Genomic DNA, 27,813 nt, shown 5'->3' with positions numbered 1-27,813 from the left:
CAGTAATGTCACAGGAGCTAAGAGTACACCGGTACATCACTGCAGCAATGTGAGAAGTTAAACCACTTGATATCATGGAGTGTTAAGTTACTCTTACTTAATTTGTACCCACAATTAAATGCTGGTTCAAATTTACAATAAAAAGTGAGTCATTGTGGCCTCATTGTTTATAGCTTTATTATGATACTACATGTGACACCATACTTCTTCCTTCCACCAGGTGGGTTTAAAACGTCCTCGTTCCCGGTCAGAGATGGAGTACCCCGACGACTTCCTCCTCGCTGAGCTGGGCCACATGCAGCTCTACAGCGACTTCAATGGTACCTACTACAATGACACCGAAGCCTTACTGCCAACAGGCGTGAAGGTCACCATTGTGGTCGTCTACATGATTGTCTGTGTCATCGGCCTGGTGGGAAACTTCCTGGTCATGTATGTCATCATAAGGTAAGGAGAATATGAATTTCTACAGGCACAAAAATGGAACCTGTTTAAACCTAACACTCGCGCCTACAAGTTGATTTGCATTGGAAACACTGAAATGATCCCACTGTGCTGGCACTTTTTCACTTGGTCTTTGAAAACTCCTAACTTACACAGAGGACTACAACATTTTTGCAGTAAGCTTCAATTTCACTTTTAGCCCACTCTTGTTGAAAATTCTTCATGTGAGATTTTATGGTCTTCAACACTTCAGTAGTTGAGAAACCCCGACAGTCCAGACTTCCAGTTTGGTGACAGCACATTTTTCTAAATCCAAAGCTTTAAAGTCGGGGGATGATAATATGATCACTGTTGTAGCAATCCATGCTAAAAGGATGAAATACTCTGAATATTACAGTCAAAAAATAAATGAATGCTATTCGATCTTTTCAGCTGTTTTGGATGTCATTTCACAGAGGTTCTGCTCCGTGTACACAAATGTGGTCCCGGCAGCAAGGGTTTTGTGACGAGCTTGGGTTCGACCCTCCCTACTCACTTTCGCCTGTTCAACAAGTTTACTTTTGAGACATTGGAGGTGGAAATGGAGCAGACAGTGGCTGTTGTCTCCACTGTGGCGGAGGCATCAATGATAAACATCATCATGCACTCATATGAATGCGAGCACATACAATTTTGACACGCACGCTCACAAAAAAGGATCGCATATGCAACCGTCTGAAGCCTTGCTTTGTTTTAAAGGGACAGTGTGTAGGACTTTATGGCATCTAGCGGTGTGGTTCCATAAAGCAACCAACTGAATCATCCCCCTTTTCTGTCTTTCTTCAATTATTCCAATAAAAGCAATTAAAGCCCAAGAATACCCCCAAAATCTTTAAAAAACGGTGGTGCAATATTGCGGACCCACTCTCTATGTTGATATGAACGGCTCATTTTAACTTAACTGAACACAACCATACTTAGTTCCTGGTTATTATACAATACTGAACACATATTCCGTTTTTTGCTTAGAGATCATCCTAAATCCTACACACTCGACCGTTAACGTTTCAAAAGCCAAAACTGTTGATTAAGAAAAAACATTAGTTCATTTTCAAGAGTTGCAGCATGAGAAGGTATCTGGCTCCTACAAAGTAAGTTTGTGACCACTCAAGGTGATCTTTTAAAACACACAAGCCACCCTCAGCATGTGTCTAGCTGTTTGTGTATACACATGCCCTGTTGAGTAGATATGTGTGTGTGTGTGTGTGTGTGTGTGTGTGTGTGTGTGTGTGTGTGTGTGTGTGTGTGTGTGTGTGTCTTTGTTGTTGTTGGAAAACTGTTGCTCTGTATTTAAGCTCAATATTTGTTTGTGTGAGACAGACAGCTGAAAGCTCTGTCCTTGCTTCTTGTTTTCAAACTGGAGACTAATGGCGGCGTTATTTCTCCCTAAAAATGGTTAGATGTCCATTTAATATCTATATGTGTTTTTGCTTGAGAAGCAGTAGCAAGCGCTTGGACCTGAAGTGGAGAGAAAATAATTATATGTTGGAAATGTGAGCTAGTGTGTGTGTGTGTGTGTGTGTGTGTGTTTTTGTGTTAGAATGCTGTCTCCATATTACCTCCATCGTTGTAGATAATTACTATCCTTGTTAGACCTGTTCTCACTCTAACATCTACATGGAGTTCTGTAGATAGACATATGAGTTACACACATACACACACACATAATGCGAATCATTCCATCGGTCTCCACCTCTTCAGCATTCCCACCCACGTATACTCACACACAACATTTCACTCACTGGGCCGACCTTAGCAGCGGGTTTAATTCCAACCCGCAGCCCTTTCCTGCTGCTTGCATTAAGGCAATAAAAGCCCTAAAAAAGAATCTTCAAACCAGAAACAACAAAAGCTAAATTGCATTAAAAAAAACTAAACATTGACACACTTCTGAAAACACACACACACTCACTCTCAGGTATTTAGTCAACTGGCCTTCCTGCTTAACAATGTCAGCTCTCAGCCATTGCCCACAGTGAAGATGGCTGCCCTCGACAACTTGCCCTTATCAAGGGTGTCAGGAGGAAGCAGCCTCCTCATGTAAAGCAGGTGGAGGCTAAATAACAACATATCACTCGGCTTTCTGTTCATATTTTGCAAATTTAAATCTCAAATATTCACAAATGCTAGCGACAAGATTTGAGCTGTGCAATCTGTGTCCACCCCTTTGGTCAGAAGTTTTCTATCCATATACAAAGAAGCGTTTTTATAAAAAATGTCTGTGTATTGGCTGCCCAACACTTGATCTTGAAGTTGATCATGTTTTTTTTTCCTTGTGTATTTTATTTCCTTATGCTGACATAAATGAATGTATTTAAGATAATTCAATACATATAACACAATATAAATCTGTAATTCAATGGGTAAAGCTGTGGATTGCTGACATCTGATTAGCACTGTATTAAACAATTAAATTGAATCACAAAATTTAAAGCAATTAAATCTGAAGATATGTATGTACAATATGTATCCATCACTCCCCAGGTAAGTTACACTGGTTTTTAGAGGCACCTTATTAAAGAGCTTGATACCCTTTAAGAATGATCTCAGACTCAGAGCAGGTCTGAGCATCAACAGAGAGCTCTGAATTTAAAGATATCCAATTATCACAAAGACTTAAAGAATGGGACTCAATGTGACTCTCGTAGATTCGGTATTAAAGTGATGGGTTGTAATTACCTTGGATGAACTTGCATCTTATCCAGGAGGTATGTATTCAGGAGCCCAAGGACCAAAACAGTAGGCTGCCCAACCAACTCTCTTATTCGTGTAGAGAGTCGGCAGAGAGAAAGAAAATGAGATTAAGTGTAAATAAAGTCTGCTTTCACTGTGCACCAGATGTGCCATTTGGATGCAGTTTTTAAGAAATAATCACAGCTAAGAAAAGTCTGAGTCATTCTTTTGAGGCAGATGGGAAGAGGTGACATTTAACCTACACAAACACAAGCCCACACACTCACAATCTACTACTGCTGTGTGCACATAACAATTCTTCTTTTTACATAAACAGGCAAAACTGCTCTCTACGAGTTACTCTGTCCTGCCAAGAGACCATTGAAAAATATTGCAAGATATCACTCAAAGACGTCCAAAGCGACGTTATGAATTTTGTAGTTTGGGTTGCATTCTGTTTACTGCCACCGTCTTTGTCAAATACTAAAGCTATACAATGTTACTTTGGCCAGCAGGGTGAACTTGAGCAGGGTCAAGCAAAGGGAAACTCACAAGCTTACTGGGATAGTCTGAGACAAATGTTATTCATGCAAATGTGCCACAAAGTATACCAATTATAACGCCTCATTTCTTTTCTTATTGAAGTAATAACCATTTAATCCATTTGAGGGTAGTCTACCAAAATAATATGTCCATTGCCCATTTTGTCATTGTGGGGAGTCTGACCTCAAGTGATGTAATTTGAGGCAAAAATTAAGTGGATTTAGAAAGAAGAGAGTTTGCCGGACTTCTGGTTTGAGGGTACATTAGCCGCTACTAGCATAACACCTCAGAATTACATTCTGAATAATGAGGCCCCAGGTTTTGACAAGGAACAGGAATGAGTGTAATAAAAAAAGGTGATAACTCTGCTGCAACGTTTTTTTGAACAGTTTTTTGTGATTTCTCTAGCTCAGAAAGTTGTTGAAATGAAGTGGCTTTGAAAATCCAGATGCTTTAATACTACATGCTTTCCTACACTTTTTGTGTTTGTATTGTAAAGATTAATTATATGTCAATACCTCCCAAACTTGTCTGTGTCCTTTAGAGTGTGCTGCCTCTGCAATTCTTCACAGTTACAGCTGAGACAACTTAGTCACTCTTTAAGCCAGATGGAATTATGTGACATTCAACCCACAAAACAAATTCACACCGTAATTACTAAGTTACTGTAAAATGTCTCCCTCTTGGTGGAGCTACATCAGATGGAGGAGAGAACAAAAGACAGGCACAGGCTTGTGCTGTTCACGTGTCAGGTGTGACAGAGCGAAGCAGGCACAGTGGGAGGCCGGTAATTTTAGACAGCAGAACAAAGAGAAGTTGGACAAAGACACAGAGGAACTCTGGGATTTGTCCAGTGGGTGGTTCACTTTGATATCTCGCCCCAAACAGAGATGGAGATGGATTGAAATGTGATTGAGACAGCTGAAGCCTAATGTTTAGCTTGTCTGAACTTTTTGAAATCATTCTGTGGATTTTGTCCCCAATCTTTTACACTGTACTAATGTGGAGAAGGGATGACTTCAGGGCCCGAATGAACTGGAGGAATAATAACAGCAGCCCGTAACTCTCGAGGTACATTTGTCTTGTGTGTGTTTTGACAGACTTGAAAATATCCAAACCATTAAACATTCATTGCTATTTCGTCAAGGGATTCTAGCTCATCCATACAGCATCGTCAGCAGCTATTTTGCATTTTCTCTCCATTCACTTTTTTATCAGTGGGAATAATCTGAGTTACATCAGAGGATCTTGTTTACTGTAAAATGACCTGAACGCCGTCCTCTGGCAGCAGCAACGTTTTGATGCTTGGTGATACAGTTTAAACCAGGTCACTCGTTTAAAAAAAGAATAATTAGCAAGGGGTTTTAGCAAAGAAACCCAGTAAAATAAACTAATTTGCAACCAATATATGCAAATGTGGACACAAACTGTGTGTGGCTCGAGTTTTTCTCCAGCAAAAAACTTGAAAATCAAAGTTAAGGTGTCTTTTGGAAGGGAAGGAGAAGAAAATATGCTATTCTTCATGGATAATCCATAAGTCTTTGTTTAAATAGCAGGGTTGGTGACAGATGGTAACCAATTGGGGCTGACAGCAGCTGTCCAATCCACCTCTTCCTTGTAAACAATAACAAGCGATAAAAGGCACGGAGGAAAAGCAATCGAGCAGCATTAATTGAGGTTGCATGTCTAGAGAAGCTCCTCTCTTAGCATCTTTTTGCTTTTTGTTTTCACACACATGCCCTATTGCTTTGACAGCGCTGCAAGCTTAGCGTGTTTCCCGCTTCGAGTGCTGTCAGAGGACAGTAGAGGAAGAAGAGCTTTAACTTCCAGCAGCAGAGCACCGCAGTGCAGCCGTGTTTTTTGGCTCGTAGCAACAACAAGAGCAGGGATTTCTACAAGCATCTGTTTAGTGCTACAGGCGCCAAAAAAAAAGAGCAGGTGGACCACAGGGAGAGATAAACATCATGCTGAATTGAGCAGAGAGCAGCCTTGAGACAGAGAGAAGAGACGATGGCGGGATGAAGCTGTGTCTACACGGAGCAGGGTTTTCTGTTTTTTTTTTGAGAGGGAAAAAGCTGCAGGGAAGGATTTTTGTAAGGGGCCTGTTTCCATAACAACAGATCCACGTCGTACGTCTCAGGACATCATCAGTTCTGAGTTGAGTTCTCAGAGCTGATACTAAGGCCTAATGATGTCGTCATTCCTTGGAGCAAAAAAACAAAAAAATCTAAATTGTGAAAATCTAAGGTGTCATCCAACTGAACCAACAGGCTTTGGAACAAACAGGCTCAGGGGAATCTGCTTCTGTAGACTATGTAAGGTGAATGATAGTTGGAGCACTTTCAAGGCTTGGATGATGAAACACTTCCTGTAGAATCAGCAGTACAAACGATGAGCAACTGCCTTAGCAAACATCTGGGTCCTTTGATAAAAAGCCAAACCTAACAGTCAAGTATAAACTAGTAAGTAAATAAGGCAACTGTAAATCCCAAGGAGCATTTTGGCACGAGACCGTCACCGAATTTAAAATGATATTGTTGGCCCTGCTGATGGCGTGCTTAATCTCAGTAGTGGAGCTGAAACCATTAGTCAATTAATCAAGTCGATCAACAGAGAAATAATCTTGGAGCAACTATTCTCATGATGTTGGGGATGTTAAGTTTGTCACGTTTCAACATGTTAAGGTTTTAGACTTTGAGTTGAACAGAACAAGAACATCTGAAGAAATTTGTGACGGGCATTTCTTCATTATAGACCAAAGCTGGGATGCACCAACAGATAAACAGATGAAATCATAGCTTAACTTTAAATCATTTTGCACCAAACTATTTTAGAATTAATAAAGATGATATTTAAGCCTCTTTTTACACACCGGTTTAGCTTTTACTAGACCTAGAAAGAGTTGAATTTACTTTAAATTCCAATTTAAAATCTGATCCAGTATTAACTAACACTTTAGCAGGTTTAACTTTTAAAATTGCTGCCTTTTTACGATGGCTTGAGCAAAGCAACTAGGTTCCTTGAAGAAATGGACAGACTCAACCCAATATAGTTTCATGACACTGCCGTTAAATGTCTATCACGATACCGGTTCAGCAAAAGAAAGTGTTATGATATATCTGGATTTACTCATTTTAAACCTAGTTTTGCTAAACTTTGATTATAACTCAGTTTAGTTTGAATGAATAATTGTTATTGCAACCCAGCCTAAACAAATAATCAAAAAAGTAACTAGCAACTTTATTTTTTACAGCTCTGATCTTCTGGCCTGCTTCTTCGCCATACAAATGGTTGCTGTTAGACATGCTTTCTTAGATAAAACACTGAAATAATTCAAACCTGGCCATAACATAAATCTTCTTTGTAGTATTGTTACATTGTCAAGGAGATTTATTTAAATATTGCCTCCAAATTACAGCTGTGGAGGAGTGTTTTGACAAGCATGTTGTGCTTTTACAATTACAAATGACATGACAAGTGTCCAACTATGACAGTGCTCTGAATGGCTGAGTTTTGTGTGCATTCTTTTTCTGAGAGCTTTAATTTAGTGGGTGTGAGGACAAAATACAAATCAGGGGGACACTGGATTCCAAAAAGGTCTGTCAAATCCATCATGTTTGATTCCTGCAAATTAATTAAAAAATGTATAGTGTGAATAAAAATACATTATTACAGAACACGTAACATCAATGCCATGTTGGTTCTTGACTGATCCGACTTTGGATTTTGAATGTGGTGAAGGGAGAACTAAGGATTGAAGAAAAGGGGAAGAATGAAGCAGGGGTTGGAAAGAATAAACAGAGAGGGAAGGGAAATAGGCACAGAGGAAGGATCTCAGGTAAATATGTATTGTCCCTGGAGAGCACTGTACAGCACACCGAAGCAATTTAGGGCTGTACACTGATTGGCTCAGTTGTCAAAACAAATCAGAATATTGCTGCTTTGTCCCATTCGAATCCCCAGATTATGAAAACATACAACTAAGTACAATTTGCTACAAAGGAAGTAAACATACTGTCAACTGTATTGAGGAAAATCTTTCATTTTCTTCCTGGTTTGCTCATTATCAGAACATATTCATTTATGTTAACACATTGTTTATAGTGTGTGTCTTGTATATATGTATTTGCTGTTCTATGGTGTAAAACAAATTGAAAAGTATTTCCAAACTCAGCTGGTGAACAAATGTTACAATATTAACTTTCATGAACTGAAAACACACTGTGAAAGGGTTGAAGATCTAAGACTCAAAAAATATACAACACCAAGACCAGACAACGCCGTGTTAGCAAACCTGTCAATCACAAGGTTGCCCGCCCTAATGTGTACCCTGCTTGATCAGCTATTATACTCAAAATTCAATTTACTAAATGAACATTCAGTATTGAAGAAGAGTGAGAAGTATTGTCATTTTTCTCATAAACTTCCATGCAATTTTGCTTTTTTGAATTTGCATCCTGCTGGAAGAATGCTGAAACAATAACTTGTTTAAACTGCTGCCTGGGAATGACACGCGTGTAGTCTAACTGGAGCTGCAATGTTGGAGGGTTGAAGCAGACGTTGTAGAAATAAAAGGGATTAAGTCCGCTCAGGTGCTCTTTGGGTACGCATGAGTATAAATGACACGGTCCGCGTTCCTCATATTTATTTTTCATATAAAATATATTTTCCGACCTGAGGCCAAGCGCAGAAGCCTTAGTGAAACTAATCAAGCCTCCCCAGTTTGGTTATCATGCACCAGCTGTTGAGCCTTTTGTCAAGTGCAGACCAGGTTTCACTGCACGTGTTTAACCTAAAAATGATTTGACGCGACGTGATGCAGTGAGCTCTCCTCTTACAGCCTCATTGATCACATGGTAACAGCTAGCAAGCAAAAACTAGCAGAAAGAGTTATAAATTGTCTACTTTCCTTCGGGCTGCTTTCTGCTGGTTAACTGAAATATAAAAACATATTCTCTCCAGTAATATGATCAAAAGTTACTTTAAAAAAATGTACAATTTGGCTCAGCCGCTGTAGTGTTAGCACTTGTGGGTTGCACATGTGATGGGAGAATGCACCGTGCACGCAGAGGGTTGTAATTTGACTGAATTCCTTTTTAATGGGATTACTGACAAATTATCTGTACATGTGATGGAAAAGTGCGCTGCTGAATGCTGTGCATGGTTGTAACTTACAACTCACTTAAATGGTCATGCTTTTTAATAAACAAGTCTTTTTGTGTGTGTGTATTATCCCCCAAAATAAGTTGACTGTTTAAAAAAAAGGTACAAATTCTATATCTACATTTCGCAAAATTCCTAGGCTCTCCTTCTGGAAATGTTGCGACCCTTTCCTACGTCAGCCACTAGTAGCGAGCCGAAAGTGTCTCTCTGAATAGAAAGAAACATTAAACATTCATTCTTTGACTCAGAGTGTGTGTGTGTGTGTGTGTGTGTGTGTGTGTAGTTCAGCATCGGTTCAACATTTTAAATTACCTTTTTTGTGTGTTTCCATTAACAACTGTATTCTCGGGAGAAATCCCATTCAGACCAAAACAAGGGGTGTGTGTATGTTTGTGTGTGGAGGTGAAGGTCGAGCTTGGGGGTTTTATTTTGAGTTTTCAATGTTCAAATATATTGATGCAGATGGGAACAGAGGCAAAAATAGAGAGGTCAATAAACAGAGAGAAGGAGAGACAAATAAAGGGCAAAGTGAAAAATAGATATGAAATGACAGAGATCGGGTGCATCCAGTGTCACAGTATCTGATATCCTCTCGTATTTTTATCTCTTCTATAGTTCCCTTTGCTAAACAGAATGTGTGTGTGTGTGTGTGTGTGTGTGTGTGTGTGTGTGTATCCTCTGCATTCACTGAGAGCCATTATGATCCTCCTGATGAAATCGGTTTATTCATTAGTTTGTTCCTTGATCCGTCGCACAGGTTTCTCTGCAACATCACTTCTTGATTCTTATCAAATTGGTAAATGCTGCTTCTGCACATGTACATGTCACTGATTGGTGATACAATTTCAGGTGTAGTTAAAGAAAATAATGAAGAAATAAATGAGGGTACATCGTTTATTATTTAACATTTTGTATTCTTAGAGGTGAAAGTAGATCAAAGTTCTTGCTGGTACTACCCCCCCCCCCCCCCCCCCCAACCCCAGCTTCACGCATCCCTAAACACATGAATTAAACATTTTTAGATTCTTGTATTGTGTAGAAAGAAATAAGAAACACTTGACATCATTATGTATTGAAATGGTTTTAAGTGCCACAGAATAATTCGTGAATATTGACAAAACGTTCCAAATAGTTTGTATTGTTTTAAATTAGAAGAAAATGTGTTAACATCAACAGTTTACAAGCATTTAGGAAGTAAACTCCATTCTGCCAGTAGAGTAAACAAAAGATACATAGCTTGTTTGACCTGCTGTCTCTGTTGTTGGAATGACACTGAATGTCATGAAACATCATGATCTAATTGTATCATTTATTTTTTTCCCCATCTTACTTGTGAGATTTTTGGAAGAAACGATTGCCAGGAACCTCCAGCATTCCAGTCAGCTGAAGCAGAAGTTGATGTTTTTCAGTAAGCCAACGAAACAATTTTGGAAAAGCAGCAGGCACATAAAACCCTGGTTGGTTTGTCCTACAGCCACAAACACACTGACACTGGAACAACAATAAAGCAATTTATACTAGGACAGTGCAGACAATGGTGCATTCATGTCCACCTTGGATGGTCTCATTTCCAAAGTCATTTGGTTCCATCTTTGGTGTGTTCATGAGCGTCATGTTCATGATGTTTTCTGGTTTGAAATGCGATCCTGACACGTTGGATGTGGGTTTTTGGCAAGCAGCTGCTGTCCCCTCTTCTCGGTACTGCACACCAACTCGTCTTCATAACAACTCTTAACATACCAACACTTGGTCAGGACCCTTGGAGTCACATTGACATTAGGTAGCCGGTCAAACTATGTTTGCTTGACTAGTAAACATGAGGTTAACTTTGTTAATCAATCGTTTATTCAACATGTCAGGTCACTGTGCACTTTACTCTCCCTGTGTATTTATGTGGTCACACTCTGCCGCTATTTTTAGTTTTTTTAAAGATGTTATTGCCAATGTTGTTCAACTTCTAGCCCATTTGTAATCAGGTCACCTATCCTTCCCCTTGCTGTACTGGATGTCTTTGTTCTCTCATTGTAGTATGCCTTACTGTCAAACCAATTGCTCTTCGGGAACAAAAAAAAAGAATCAAATGAAAGTTGCAAGATGGGTTAACGTGTAAAGCCAGAGGGGTTGGATGAGGACTGCTGGCGAGTGTATGTCTGTGTGGATTCAGCAACTATGCAGCATTCTGTACTTCTTGGAGCTCTGATCTTCTGGCCTGCCTCATTATATAAATAGTCATAGTATAAACCGTCTTTTTAGTATTGTTAAACTATTGTTAATCTAGGAGACTCCAGTTTTTGTATGTAATTATGTCCATATTTCAAAATTCCACACCAAACTATTTAAATCCTAGAGGTAGCGTGCCCTTTATGTAACAATGCACAAAGTAAGTGTGAGTTAAACAGACTGCTGGCTAGATTATATGTGTGTTTTCTGTGTGTTAGAAAGAAGAGATGTCATCTCATATATGGGAGTTTTTGACAAAGAGCAAACCAGCAGAGAGAGCGAGAGAGAGAGAGAGAGAGAGAGAGAGGTATGCCTATTATGTTGTATCTGCTAGTCCTTGACCCTGGGATTTGAAAACTCTGCAGCTGGATTGATGGTATGTGTGTGTCTGTGTACTTGAACATCGACCCCATCTTTGTGAGAACCAATTAGACCTCGAGAGTGAGAACATATTTTGAAAAGTGAGCCAATTCAGCCTGTCCTCGCCTTCGGACGTATCTTCAGAGGCCTGTTTGAGGGTTCAGACTTGCTTTTAAGGTTCAGGTTAGAGTTAGGTTTTGGTTGAGGCTGTTCTCACAAGTTTATAAGTACAGGGTTTTGTGTGTCTGTGTGTGTGTGTGTGTGTGTGCCACAGGCTAATGACTGTGCCTTCCTCCTTCATAATGACCACAGTGAATTATGAGGCCATTACTCTGCACTGCAAATTAATCTGTCGTACTGAGAACAGAGGGTGTGTGTGTGTGTAATAGACACCCCAATATAGCTGGTTGTCACATAACTTCTGTGTTTATGACACAGACACACTCTCATCTGCATATTTTCAGGTCATGCACACTCTTTAGCCCTCCCTGTAGCTCTTCCTTCTGTCTTTCTCCCATTTAGCCCTCTCTCTTTATTCATAATTTAATTTCAATCCACTTCATTGTAGTTAATGTTCAAATTAACAGCCTCATCAAAGTGCCTACATACATAATATGGCCATTATATGTATACATTAAATCTTTGAGACTTTGATGACATTGTGCAGGCTAAATTATTAAACACATGAAAAGAAATACGTTCTAATTGCATGCAAAACTACTTGGAAATTGTTGTGTGATTCATATGCCATTTCGTGAGAGCGGGCTGGACAAGTTCTTTACAAATTGTGGTGTCAACACTGACTTGGCAGTCAGAGCCAGGCTTACACCAGTCGATGCAACCCGCTCCTGAAACTCAAAAGAATGGCAACTCCTTCTAAAAACACTGGATATTCGGGACAGCTCGCACACCTTCAAGGTTGTGCCATCAGGGCGACTGTGACTCAGATGTAGAGCAGGGTTGTCCTTCAATCAGATGATCGGCAGTTCGACCCCCGGCTCCGCTAGTCCACTCAATGTGTGGCGAGATGTGGTATGAATGTTTAGTTAGAGTCCTGATGGCTCCTTGCATGGTAGCCCCTGCCATCGGTGTATGACTAGATGGGAATCGGTGAATAATGACATTTAGCGTTAAAGCGTTTTGAGTGATCGGAAGACTAGCAAAGCGTTCTACAAGTACAAGTCCATTTACCATTTACCTTGATAAACAGTGTCCTGCAGTCTGAAGTTATGTCTGAGGTGATTGGCAGGTACTTTAGATACTTGTGCAGCATGACTATGTACCCTGAAGAGTTGGTTCACTTTGTATTTAGGTGGATGTAATTGCATAAATTGACATCCTCTAGGTGGATTGGCTTCTACAGATATTTATTATGCCAAGACAATGGGCATTATACATATCATTTTCATAATCCTATCCTACATCTCTTTTACGGTTCTGTGATTGATTAAACTGTCTTAACTGCACAAACCTGTCCTAAATTGCTATGTTCAGCCTGATGAATGTCACCTCTTCATGAGGAGGTGTGCGTTTGAGAGATTTGATCATTAGCATCATCAACAACCTTAAAATTGCCTTATAAGGCTACCTTTGTAGTTTCTAAAAAGTCTCTGCAATGTCTGTTGATCCAACTATTGGAAAATATGAATACAACTGACAACGTTGTGTCATCAGAGCAGCGCCGTCCTGTGATCCAAATAAAGAGTGCATGTTCTGACACTGCTTTCTAAAGCAAAGCGACGGTTAAGGAGACGGATAAGACTATAGCCTACAGCAGGGGATGTTACACTGTCAGCAACAGAGTACGATACTAGACAGAGACCTGCATAGACACACAGCGGCAGCTGACAGACACAACTGAACCGAATTGTGTGCCAAAATATGCCAATAAAACTACTACTCTTACACATTATATTTGTTACTTTTGGTATCATATTTAAATCCTTCAGATTAAGGCTTTATGATTCATAGGTTGAACAAGTGGCAGACTATCTATGCTTGACTTGTAAGATAGGTCAGGACCCCCCATGAATTCTGTTGTACCAAAGAGAAACTCTTCCCACTAAGGGCTCAGAGAGAAAGGGCGCTAGTGTTTCCTTTTACCCCGCCTCACAGCCGCTCAGGCTCATTCACATAACACGCAGCACAAAAATAACTCTGGATTTGGCTATTATTGCATTTTAAAACTTTTAGGACTAATGATTTAAATAGGGGCTATTCAACCGTTTGTTCTGAGAAGTTGATCTACCTCAGAAAAATGATCCGTTGATTTACAGACTCCTCTTTCGGAAGTCTATGGAGAAAAATATAGTCTTTTTGGGGCCCAATGGCATCATGTAACGGACAAGGCAGCAGTAATTCCACGGTTTGGCAGCAACCAAACCTGGCTTGGCGCTCTTCCTGGGGGCTTGGGTGAACCTGGTTAATATCGCTAACGCTACCATTTAGCTTTAATTACATCCTCTCACTGAATGTGTTGTCTCTTCTTTTCCCAGCAAGGTATGGGTGTGTCTGTGAGTTCGGTTTTAAACGTCATCTTCCTGTATTGAAATGTCATAAAAGTCTCCCATTAAATAAGACATCTGCTCGTCCTCAGTGAGGGTGCAGTTAATGAGAATCAAACTATAACTGTGATACTAATGAGGAGCCAGCTGTGATGAGAAGTACAGTGCTTTATATTCATCTTAAATTGCCTTTTTTTTCCTCCTCTTGTGCATGATAGTTAAGTTTTATGATGATCATATGGTCTGAAATCAAGTCCTTTGATTAAATTCAAAGTGAAAACATTAGCTTAAATGGCTTACTATTCAACAATTATTCTGGAAATATATTTCATTAGTATCAGTCTTCTTGGTCTCTCCAGCATGGCTTTAGTGAAGGGAGGAGTAATTTGCCATATTTGCCGAAATCTTTTTAAATCTTTTCTTCTTCTCTTAATTCTTTAAACCCCTGACCCTCTCTCTGCCGCTCCTCTCTCACCATCTGTTTATCTCCGGCTGGTTTAGCAGTATAATATAATGAAATTGGGTCCATTACCTGAATCTGTGTTAAAGTGAATTTCGACTTTACATGGCAGTGTAAGATAACCAATTTGTGACCAGGATTTTCTTCAGCGCAGGTTTTTACCTTGTTCCAAAACAAATGACACACCTTTTTATTATTTAGTCAAAATGGTTGTTGTGATCAAGCTGTGTGCTGTTTTACCATAATCAAATTTAAAAAGAAATTTCTGAAAATATCAACAGTTTTGATGACAAAAGTGGCATAGACTATATGTACATCATGAAATTCCTCAGTTGTCTAGCCTTGAGGCACGGTCACTATAGTAACTAACATTTGCCAACTGCCTACACTTGCTTTCTATGCTAGCGAATGGGCGAAAAAAACACTTTCCTTAGGTGGCGAAGTAAATCTGCATCCTCACTTTTGGTGAACTTTCGGCGTGATTATCACCTCGGCAGACAAAGGTCACTCGCCTGCCTTCAGGTATACATCTAAAGATATATGTATAGCTTTTTAAAATTCACATTTCCGTGATTCCGCCTGTGATTCACAGAAACATGACACAGATCACAGAAACTATAGGGCCAACTATAGAATGAGTAAGTCCACCGCTAGGGCTAGAAGGGTTAGTTTGAAAGTGAAAAAAGAAAATACCAGTTTCACTAGTTGAATAATGCATAATTGTCCCATATAATCAGCTCTTTGAACAGTTAAATACATTATTAATAAAAGCATAACTCTACCACAAACCTTTTTGCAGTATTGAGATGAATGGATTTCATTTAGGTCTTTTATTCAGTCCTCATTTCTGTGGTTTAAAATAAACATAAATACAATATTTGAAGAGAAAAACTCAAATTAACACTTCTTTTTCAGGATGAGGTTAAGCTTATTCCAAAATATTACGAATTTACAGAAGCTATGCATACACTGTTGCTTTAAATCACACAAAACGTGTCTGGGACATGTGCTCTGCACCCGTCTGTATTACTATCTTGCCTATTCTCTCTCTTTCAAAGAAATGTGCAGCTGATTGCTTGTTAAGACCCGATCAGAGGAGCTGTGACATATTAGAGTGGAGAGAAGATGAAGAAAACAGGGAAAGAGAGATCAGATGGCAGATAGGAGAATGAGGAGAGGCTTCTTCAAACCCTCATTAGCCATTTTTATACTTTGATCTTTATTGTCATCTTCATTTTCCATCTCTGCAGTTCTCCGTCTCTTCTCTTTGTTTTCTGCCATTCTTTCTTTCACTGCATGTATTAATGCATTAATAACAACTATGGACTACGGACATAACAAGGGATTCTCCCAATGTTTTACATTTAGCCTTCATTACACAGTTAATTTATGTGTGTAATATGTATCAGCATAAATACCATCATTGACAAATGTTCTGAATGAGGAGATGAATTAGATTTCAGAACAGACTATGGGGCAAAAAAAGCAGATGTCTGCATTTGACCAGAAACAAGTGTTTCACCGGGTATATATATATGACAGCGACGTCACCCCGGCAATAGATTGGACTCGGCTGGGAGGTTGATTTCTCACAGACACACAGGACACGGTCGTGGTTACGTCTTGTGCAATCATCCCTGCTCTGGGCGACTGTGAGCCATTTCCCTTAATGAGGGCCTCACGTGGTGAAACCGAGCCAAACCATATAGAATCATCACGCCACCACTTCTCCCCTTGATCGCGCCTTTTACCAGCAAGCTTCTGAATACTCCTTGATTTTAAACAGTAGACAGGTTGATGTTGGACCAGGGATTGCTGCATTTGCCTTGTAGTGGGATTTGGTGAATGAATGGAATTAAAAAGAGAATGAAGAATTGGGCCGGAGTTTTAATATAATATGATGTTAATCATATTATCTTATTGCTTATTACAAGGGATGCAGTATCCCACTTTTTTTTCAGCCCCAATACCGATACCTGGGCTCCGATACCAAGTACCGATGCAATATCAGTGCTTAATTACCAAGCTATAGTGAGGCATAAAGCTTGGAATTCATTTACGTGTGGATTTATTGTATGTGTGATGGTGGAAAGACTGTGGAAAGGTTCTGGCTCGACTATTTTCAATATTCTGCAGCAAAAATGTTGAAGCAGTAAAGTATGAGTATGAGTCAAAGTCGTAGCCATAGGCTGATAGCCATAGATTGACACCATAAATGTTACACTTTTAAAACCTATACAACATCACTGAAACATATTAGAGTAAAGAAAATTAAAACCATACATCTTCTGAAGAACATCTACATTTCAACCTTTAAATTAACTGTATGTGACAAACTGTACAGAAGTAGATATATGCAGTAGAATGGCAAATTAATATTAATAATAATAATAATACAGAATGGAGAATAATGCTGTAGCACAGCTCTCACACCATGAAAAAAAGGTCTTGGAGTCCAGAGCTGAACTGAGAGGAGAGAGAAGAGAGAGACAGATGAGTGGATCACTGGTTTAATTGGGTACTTGTTGATGTAAACGGGCGAGCGAAAGACAGAGATGGGTCTGCGCAGTGGCCTGACATGCAACAGCACGTTATTTACTGTTAGAGCAAAAGGCTTCCAATAGAGGCAAGCGACAGAAGATAATTACAAACATAGATAGGGTGTGACCGAGAGAGAGTGTGAATGTAACAAGAAGGTTAATGAGACAGGATGCGTTTGAAAAAAGAGCAATGAAGGAAAAAGAAAAAAAGACAAATCAATGGGTAAAAAAAATATGGTGAAAGAGGATTTCCTCCATTTGAAAGAGCTATTACACACCTGTGGCCAGATTCACTTTACGTTTTTTTTTACCTTATTTTGATACAGCCAATTAAATCTTGCTTAAAGCAGTAATGTCTGCATTCTGTCCTAGGCAGAACAGACAGTAACATCGACAGTTAACTTATGAATGTCTTAATTCTAACAGTGAATGTGTTTACGATGATATCATAAACACGTACAAAGTCTTATCAACACAATAATGTTGTTAAGCATTTTAAAGACTTATAAGGGCCCCATTACCTATTAACAAATGCTTATTACCTGCTCCACTCAAGCTCCTCCACAGATTCTAAACTAATACAGATGCTGCCGTGTTATCTTAAATTAATATCGTCTGTCAGATTACAGGCAAAAAAAACAACACTTCCGCAGATTATCATTCTGGATCATCGCTGAAAACCTTTTAAAAAATGAATAAAACAAATCAGCAGATTTCATTTGGGTAAAGACCTTATTAGAAAGCGTTTCCAAAAAGCTAATTCAAAAGCTTGAACTAATTGAATGATCTTAGTGTTACCGACAAGAGTTGTACAAATTTTTTTTAGAGATTTCTGCAGAGAAAGTTTGGAAGTTTCCAAATTTTCCCTTTTCTCTAAACTTGAACTTCCTATTTTGTTCTGACTGACTCCGCATCGTTTTAATATCCTTCACCTAAATTTCTCTTTTTCAGTTAATGAGAAAAATACCAGGTGGCAAAGAGGGATCAAGAGATAAAGATGGAGGATAGAGGAAGAAATGAAGAAGGAAAACAAACCATTAAAAAGGAAAGAAATAACAGTAATAACCGAGGACAATTTTAAAGAGGGGAAGATAGCGAGCAGAGAGAGAGAGACTACATTTGAGGAGGGAGGAGGCAGAGGGGGAAACATCAAGGGAGCGAGGAAGGACAAAACAAGGAAGATAAAGACGTGAGAGGACCGGGTGGTGATGAACGAGTGGGGCTTCTCAACGTGTACACTGCTACAGGAAAGCTCTGCAACATGATTTTGTTGAAGTGGATGACAGATAAGGTAGTTGAGATGTTAAGAGGCAGACTTTCTTTGAGACTGATACAGCGAAGGCTGGGGCCATGGTTACACTTTTCAACGCGACTTTTGTGATCAGATATGTCAGATGGAACTCAGCTGTGTCCGCCTAAATACGACCTGCCTGATTGGATAGTAATCTGACATAAGAAACATCTATAAAACTGTGGATAAAACATATTTAATTTCCCTAAAATACTTCCCAATAAAATCACCCCACTCTTTTTGTGGCCAACTCTTCCTCCCTGCAGTAATAGTGGACTTGTTTGTGTGAAGATAAGCTGCTAACAAAGCCCTTCTATGAACACATTTTTCTGTAAATTCTTCGCAATAAATGTCTCCCCATTACTTTTTATTTAAAAGCTTTTATTTTGAAGCAGCAGAATCAGGTATATGTAACACCATTTAGACTGGCTGCTCTGAACTGGCTGGAACTGAACTGAAGTAATCAGTCTCCACCTGAGTAGACCCGAGCACACCTGCAGTCACTTACTCCAAGGAGGGTTACGTAAAAGGTAATTGGTCTCTAAGCCTTCAAGGGGCAGTGTTCCTCAACAGCAGAGGGAATTCAAAACGGTAACAGTAAAGTTAAGCTACGCTGCATCGTCTTTGTTTTGTTTTTTATCTTTGAAGATACGCAAGTAGGTGGGGAAAAACAAAATGCTGGGAGAATCGTATATCCTGCGTGTGATTTTGAAGGTTGAAATCAAAAGCTCATTTGATCGATTTTCAATTTAGAATCAAAAGACTGACACCCCTATTCCCATGTGAGTGGATTTATCCATTCAAAGTGGGTTGGTGGGAAAGGTATTTTAAATACCTGTTGCCAATCATCTTTGCTGTAGTGTCAGCAAAATTGTAGAAAGGTAGCTAGTTTAACTGCCCATCATGTTGTCTAAAATAGTACCTGCATTACCTTTTTTTTTCTAAAGCTTGAATTGTTATATAATTCACCACAAAAATGAAAGTATCACCTCTCAAATGATCCTCAGATTTTTGCCTCAGAATTTTGCAGGGCACATCTGCATACCTCGCAGAGATGTGAATGACTGTTTTTAGCATCTGGATAGCAGTGAAACTATTTGGGCAGAACCACCCTCACCAATTGGTTGGTTGGTAAATGTGTTGCTTTTAGTCACCCTGGGCCAATATAATACAGGCTTGGGTAACCCCTCCCTTTACTTACAATAATACTGCAAATAACAGTAATAATAAAAAAAAGTCTATAATTATTAAGCCTAGATATATATCAACCATACTTTATATATATATATATATTATACCGAAAAATTGACAATCAACTGTGTGAAAACACATTTACGTGTTTTATGAAATATAAAAAGTCTGTAAAATGAAAGTAGTGGAAAATGTCAATCACAACTGCACAGTTACACATTTAACAGTGGTATAAAGCAGCTAATTCATGCAGACAAATGTTCTGCATGTTTTGCTTACTTGTGGCTTCATCCCTTTCTGGACAGACATTTCTATATATGTCTGTATTTGGTGGCATGGATCGGGTGAAATATGAAGATGTCGTTGATCTGTGGCCATGTTCTTTGGGTCAGCATCTTACTTGAAGTTTGGGATTGTGAAAGATCGCAAAAGATAAAATTGCTGAAGATAAAATAATTGTTTATACCATAAATAAAACGGACATAAATAGGAACATAACTCATAAGGCAGTCTAGAATGACTGATTTCTACCTTTATCTACCCCCTTAGTCTGAGTTTATAATTATATAGAAACCTGATCAATTCATACCAGACATTTTCTTAAAATGTTTAGTTAGTGCAACAGCAATACAAGGTGTAACCTCTACAATCCTGATTTGCCTTTATGTAGCTCATAGCATTGTAATTGACATGTGATAGCCTCCCCTGGACCAGGAGCCAGGTTGATCAACTGCCAAGCTTCTCATGCTTGTAAAACTGCTGGAAATTGAAACTCAGCGTCAATTCCTGGCAGTTCCCGGGAGTTTTCTGTGCTGCTCATAAATTCCTGTGAACAGCCGTTTACCTGAACTTCTACGGCAATTTACAGTGCCACTCACTGACGAAAGTCCCACTTTTCTCGCATTGTTGGTCTCTCCCACTGCTGCTCCAGGATGTAATTAGATGGCCTTTGAATGTATCCATGGAGACACAGAGCACCATCAAAACCTATCCAGACTAATTTCGTACATGATTACACCTGTGCCCTCAGAACAATAGTGTGATGATGGGTATGATGATGGCTTAGAGGGAATGTAGACTCAGAGAGGAGATAACTGGGGATATTTCAGTTTGGACTGGCGTCTTTAAATATTTGCACAAAGACAGGTCAGCTTGGTGCACAAAAACAAAAATGATCCCAGTAGAATCAACTGCTTTTTGTATTATTTTGTACAGCCCACTGTAAATGTCCAGCCAATTCAAGCACATAGAGAATACAATAAATTAGCTGATGGATAAATGTTATTCCGACTTGAGAGGTTGTTCACGTTAATTTCCTCGGTTGGGAACTGATTTGTTTCGTTTATTTCGACACCACGTGAATGCAGCACAAAGCCAAGTAAAGATGTTTACACTGAGCTGAAATTAAACAAGTGCACATAAATTGGGTAAATTAAATATTCCGTTTCTTTCTTTGTCCCCCCAAGGCAATGTTAGGTGAAACACTGACACACATTTCAGATCTTAAATCACAAATTCTTCATTAACAAGTAAGTATAAATGGAAGAAAAGGCAGTTAAGGAATGCTGTGAGCTCTGCATCAAGTTCAGTGACCGAATATGAAAAAAGTGCTGTATTGCACAGATTAAAATCTTGCAGAATGACATTTTATTTCCCTCTCTTTTTTTGTCAAAAGCTATCTGCCACACAAACAACACCTCCTGCAATTAACAATTCAGCCACCATGCTGACAACGGTGCTGCAGATGTTTTCACCTGCATGTCCCAGATCATCAATCACTGATGCAACACCTTCTGCTGTGGTTCTCAGTCGGCGATGACAATTAGTTTTAGGTCTCATGTGTATAAATTTCCATTTCCTTCATCCACCTTTTGCAGTCTTGCATAATACCCTAAAATGCTATTACCCACATCTCGTGCGAGCCTAAAATGTCATTGAAGTCCCGTAGCAAATTATCATAAATACTTTCTGACTTGCTTGACTCGTCTGACTTTAAACCTCCCCAGTGTGAAATTGGTAGCATCTAGCCCAGCATGGCAGTTATCACATCCACTTAACTCAATCTTACCTTACCTGGCGCCATCATGAATAAACATATAAATAAATGAAATGGCTACCATCAAACTCTTGTGAAAGTTTCTGAGGCAAACTTTAAAACCATTGCTGGCTTTTCCCCAAAAAAACTTTTCAGAAAACCTCGAGAAACTGCAACAACCCTACGCACAAAAAAACCCCACACTTATACTGACAAACACATGAATTAAAGGTACTGTCTTTTAGGTTCAGCTCTTGCATGCGCTGCTCAACTGCAAAACCCCTTTCCAGATCTGTTAATGCATTTCACAGAGCCTGTATTGCGTTTCAAGAATGATGACGTTACTAGGAACTATGGGAAATTAACAGAATATAATTAAGTAGTAATCGCAACCTTTTGTTGTCCGATGCTAATTAACAATGTTTATATATTTCCTAATGTTCATTGATTTATTTCCTGCTGCTGCACGTCTCCCATCCAAGCGGACCGATATGCTTTCAAAAACAACTACACATAATTTGTAGCCTACTATTTAGCAGGCTTCAGGTTAATGTATTTTGTATATGGCCGTGTATCCGATGCAGTCGTATCCCTTTCAGAATTGTAATCCAGCCTTGAATTGCGATGTCTTTTGAGACAAGCAAAGGATTACATTCATAACTAACATACTATTCCCATAGATAACCTAATTACTTTTGAAAAATACTGAATTGTATATATTTTGAATTCGACACAAACACGACGGCTGTACGGTGCACTGCATGGAGGAGATGGTTCCGGTTGTTTTTAGCTTACCTTGTTCGAAGGTTTTTCTAGATGAGGGTTGCAAGATGAAAGATTACGAATAAAACAGAATACAACAGATGGTTAAGACAATTGGCTCACTTCCAATGGCACATTTTTAAAAGAAAACAAGCTTAGAAAATCATGTATTTAGCACTCAGCTAGAGCTGAGACAACACAGGTGAAGAAAAAAACGTGTGTTGTTGAAAGTGAAGGCGTGAGGTGAGAGGATGTTAATGGCTCCGTATTCTATCCTGAAACAAAAAGGTGATCAGGTCTCCATCAACAACTTTGATGAGGCCCTTTACCTGCTCTGGGGCTGACAAAAGCCTCTGCTGTAACGTGCACAGGAGTTAAAAGGTTTCATGATAATGCACAGTATTTGCCAGGAGACGGCAGTCAGCAATCATGAAGCCGGCATTCTAAATGCTTTTGGCAGAGCTGTGAGCAAAGCTGACCTGCTGGCAGCAGCAATGGAAGGCTGTCGAATGAGAAGATGCAGGCTGACCAAGCTTGCTCAGTGCTTCCACAACCCGCATCAGGATTTATAGAAAAGTCATTCATTATTTACCAGGTGCTGAGGGCTGCCGCTGTACGCATGCTGCACCGCTGTGTGGGAGGGTGGTGTTGCATGACGTTCGCACATATGCAGCTGCTGACAGTGGCAGAAAATGTGGCTCTAATGAACATCTCATCCCAGGGTACAGTCTCCTTCTGTCTTTAATGTCCTCAGATCTCAGTTCGTGACTCTCTTTTCAAGTTAATGAGGACAGTGTTGCTCCTTCTCTGTGCATGAATGTGTGTGTGTGTGTGTGTGTGTGTGTGTGTGTGAAGACATTCTTCATGTATCAGTGTAAAGGTCTTCACAGGCCCTCTCAGTTTAGGAGTAACTGAGGGTCTAAATTAAAATCAGGTCTTTGCGTTTCAATGTGTTTAATAGTTTAGTAAATCCAAGTGAACGAGCAGTCAGCTCTGAACACATGGTGAGTCTTAAACATCACAAGAGAAGAGGTTTTTCTTAAGCAAGATGGTGAGTGTGAACTTTCAAATGCAGAAGAATGACATACAGTATATTGGTGCTCTTCAAGACCACAACTGCTGTTTGCAATTTAGGATCTGTAAACTCAGTTTACAGATCTGTCGATTGAATTAACTAATCGATTAGTCGATACAATGTTATGAGTATTTATTGATTACAATTTACTTTGGTCGAAGACAGCTCTATAACACTTCCTCAAGGCTTCCTCAACACAGTCCTCAAGGTTCCTTAACATTGCGAAGGATTGGAGTTTAATTTACTTCGTAGCTCGGTGGAGACTAGCATTAAGGAGGCATGAACTGTAGATAAAAGCTGCAATGAAATTAAGTGCCGCCGCAAAAGGACATTTATAGGAGCCAGGGATGAATTTAAAGATCAAACAATGCCAAATTTCTTTTAGCAAACAATTGGAAAAGCTATGTGTCTAATGTACTGCTGAATTACTTGATGATTACTAAGGATTGGAGCTCAACAACCTTTTCAACATCATCCATTATAGCGGGTTTACATTTCCATACTGAGCAAGCACCTATTCTCCATCATTGGCTTTGAAATGTCATACTCTTGAGTAAGTGAGGTGATTCATTTAAGTTACTTACTTTTTTTTTTTCAAGTAATAATATCCATTTAGTAATATGAGCTGAACCAGGGATTAGCTCAAATATTTTGTGATTTAATTTGAAGGTTGAATATATCTGATTATTTTTCAACACAGTGTAGTGAAGCTGTTCATTGGAAGACTAATTAACATGTATTCCAAACCCCTCTATGGTGGGGGCTCCACTGAGAGAGTGGCCCCTCCAACAATGTGTTGAGCAGAGATTGGGCCCTTGCGGGTGATAAGATTGCCACCTCTGTAATACACCTGTGTTTAAAGAATCATTCAATGCATTCAATTCATTAAAATAACGTTGCCATTTGCTACATAATCCCTTGAGTCAGAAGCAATCTTTAACAAAATGATACGTTTAATCTATTGAATTAAATTAATAATGTCTTACTTTCTTTAGTATTTTTGTCATACAGATACCATGCATCTAATGTGTATGTACGACTAATGGCATGTGTGAATGTGTTTTTGTGCTTACTTTGGAGCACCAGGAACCATCAAAATAGCGTGCACTACTATATGCCACTGATTTAGCTCGATGTTGTATTCATATCAGAAGCTGCAGTGGCGTTTGTAAGCAGAAGTAACACTTTTTCACACTGTTCAAAGAGATGTTATTTTTGTATGTGGACATCTCATTCACACCTGAGGCTCTATCTGGCACTGTCTTTGCTTACCACACTCCACCATGAAGGTAATATAATAATCATATATACATTAGACTTGATGACTTGAAGTGGCAGCAAGTGTCCTCTAGTAATCCAGACACAATCACAGCGTATCCAAGTAACACACCTGATGCTCATGTTGCATCAACTTGGTCTCCTCGACACACAAGCAGCCAGTGGTTTTGTCACTCTGTCATGAAACTAACTTCAGCTCAGAGGTTGTTATTCTGTGAAAAAGACCTTCAAAGCAGCTGTTCACATTTGCAGAACGCCAACTTGACTGACGTCGCTGTAGAAGACTAATTTATTGATTGCCTTTTTCCTACTTCAGATTGTGGGTATTTAAATGTGCATCGTCTTGTTGTCATTACGCACAGTTATAAATTAGCAACAGGCCTCATTAGACAACAGTGATGTATGATCTGTGGTTAGAATAAATCAAGGCTGGTGGCATAATGCTGATATCATCACAATAAAATACGTTTCAAATTTTCCAATGTTCCAGATAGGTTTGTTTCTTTACACTTGAAAAAGATTTTTTCCTCACAAAGTGGACAGTTAACATTTTAAAGCAATGAAAACTTCATTATGCTGAAAGTGACTGACACTTGAGTTTCACTGCATTCTCTGCCTTTCATAGCGTCCTCCTCCTGTTCTACAGTTCAACAACATAGAAGAGGATTTCCTGGCAAACAAAGATAGGAATACACAAGAGAGAGTGTTTGTGTCATTGTTTTGAGACAGAAAGAGGACAGAAAAAGACAGGGTGTAGCAAAAGAGACAAATGTCTCAAACAAGACAGTGAGACTGAGCGGGAAAGACCACTGGCAAATTCACAGCTGTGACCATTCTGAAGGTTAACAAGTGTGAGACTGAATCTAATTGTTTGCAGTTTAAACAATCAGTTGATTTTATACTGGTGAATATATCTTCTTATTTGTACGTGTTATGGCCTAAACGTGGACATGGGTTGTGAGAGGTCAAACAAAGCTCAAGTAGAATGTTGGTTTTTTTCACATTACTTTTCATAGTCAGTAACATAACGAAAGGAAGGCAAAACATTTAGAAAAGTCTGAAAATAAGACCTGTTTTCTTCAGCTTGGTCATCAGAGGTGAAAGTTTAAACCTTTCCTATCTGGTGGAGACCAAACCAGAACTAAAGGGTGAGTAAATTGTAGGCTTGAATAAAAATCACTTCAAATTAATACAAATTGTACTTGTCTGCTATGTCTGCTGGATGTTTAAAATAAACAACTATTTGCTAACAAGTTCGCAAGGTGATGATACATCAATGTTGTGTTAACACCTGGTTATTGTTTGAGCCTCTGCAACCAGCAGTTTTACACGACACCCGTCTCTGGCATAATTCCAGCTTTAGTCTGCGAACATACATGTCGAGTATACCAGGTACGTAATATCTTACTAAATATGAATATAATAGGCATATTTTATTTTTTTGCTATATAAATAAACTATTTATTCATATAGATAACTAGCTGCTTATTACTTGACTTTCATGTAGTCTATTTTCAGACTTCTTAATTGTAGCCCATCTTTCTGATTTGCTTAGTGATTAAGCCCCACAACCCCAAACACGTCAACCCCACTTAAAACAGCACAAGGTCACTGTGATGATGCCAAATTGTAGAAGGGGAAACTCCATGAAAGGTCTTCAAAATCTAGGACAACTGTAAAGCGATGTCAGTGTGTTTTCAATCAGCCAGTCTGTGATCTTTTACATCAAAGAAGAGTGGGAAAAGATCTAACACTGGCAAGTCCAGTCCGGTTGTCCTTCGATTTTCACCTTCTGCTTGGAGGGAAAATGTCCCATCGGTGTCCTGAACTGACACCAAAGTAGTGTAGCCAGCAGGGCCAATCTTCCACATCTCAGTCTGTGACGATGAGAGCAAACTCCCATCCTCACAGCCGTCCTTGGTGATTTAAACAGATAAGATCAGAAATGTTGCTTTGTGCAGCTATGGCTTCCTCTCTAGAGATGTTCACTTTAGAACAAAAGGCTAAAAGTGATGTTCTCTAAATCAAAGGCACCACAAATCAAGGTTTTAAGCATCTTGAGTTTGTCTTTTAAGGACTCCAAATGTTGGTGGCAGGGAATTACTAGAGCTAAGACAGAAGTCGGAGGAAGAATCTGAGTGTAAACTGCATGTAATGACTGTCTGCTCAGCTCAGAGCCTCTGTGGAGCTGCAGCCAAATGGATCCGTTTGAGAATGTCATCAGAAATTTACAGTTTGTGTTGTTTTTCCAAGGCCGAAATCTAGGAAGAGTTCCAGTAAGACCAGCCCAAACAAACAAGACTTCTGACACATTTTGGTCAATTTCATTGAGAGCATCTTTTAGTGTAGTTGGCATATTCATTTTAGTTTGCTATATTTTTCTATGTGTATGTGCTATTTGTGAAAGTGCACGTGCACAGCAGTGAGTGTTCAATATCCTGTGAACCTGATTTGAATCATGAAGTGAGATTGTATCAAACCTCAGGAATGAAAAAGACATCTTTCAGTATTTTTAAAATGTCTTGCTTATTGTCCTGCAGTAGAGAAAATGAGGAGTCTTCTCTCTCCCTGTTCTCACATTTCATTTTCTCTCACAGCCTTGGCCAACAGCATCAGGGGAAATTACTTTCAGTAGCTTTTTATTGAATTTACTCCGGGAAAAATATGTGAGTTTATTATTAACAGTTACCAGTTGGCATGTTGGTATTTGATGTCTGTGTATTAAAGAAAGAAATACAGAGTCAGTACTGTCCAACCTGACATTATACCATGGACTATTGGCCAAAACAATGATTTTGGATTTGTTTGTACAGAAAAGGCTTTTTGGGGGGGATTTTTACAATCAAATGAGTTAATTGTCAGGCAGAAAAAGCACATACAAAGAACTAAAACAACCCAAAAAGCTATGTTTGAGGAGAAACTTTGGGGTAATGTTCTGCACCAGCACCAATCTATATACAAATACAAAAAGTGGAACATAAAGCTAAAGACATGTGTAACACTTTAAAATAACTACACGCTTTGAAGCATTAGTTAAGAAGTTATAAAGTATTGTTCCAACACTTTATGAATTATGTTATTAATCATCTACAACTCCTTTGTAATTGGTTTGCAATATATATAATACTTAATGTACAAATGGGGAATCCATCATTTATAAAGTATGAAAACATAATCACTAAACACATAGATAACCTTATTAATCAAGAATAAAACATTTATAACTGTTATAAAT

The 27,813-nt window shown here is 39.0% G+C and overlaps 1 protein-coding gene across 1 annotated transcript in view; it reads left to right on the top strand.

The window, feature by feature from the left end:
* Window positions 1–253: 253 nt before the first annotated feature.
* Window positions 254–27,813, top strand: part of oprl1 (opiate receptor-like 1) — a gene marked incomplete at both ends in the record, with an annotated part of 63,143 nt that continues 35,583 nt past the window's right edge. The window contains one exon of the mRNA XM_079172405.1: window positions 254–447. Within this exon, the coding sequence (XP_079028531.1) occupies window positions 254–447 (194 nt within the window). The remainder of the gene's footprint in view (window positions 448–27,813) is intronic.

Source organism: Pholis gunnellus (assembly GCF_910591455.1).
Source record: "Pholis gunnellus genome assembly, chromosome: 2".
NCBI lineage: Eukaryota > Metazoa > Chordata > Actinopteri > Perciformes > Pholidae > Pholis > Pholis gunnellus.
Note: the sequence above shows the minus strand (reverse complement) of the source record. Positions and strands in the feature narration are given on the sequence as shown.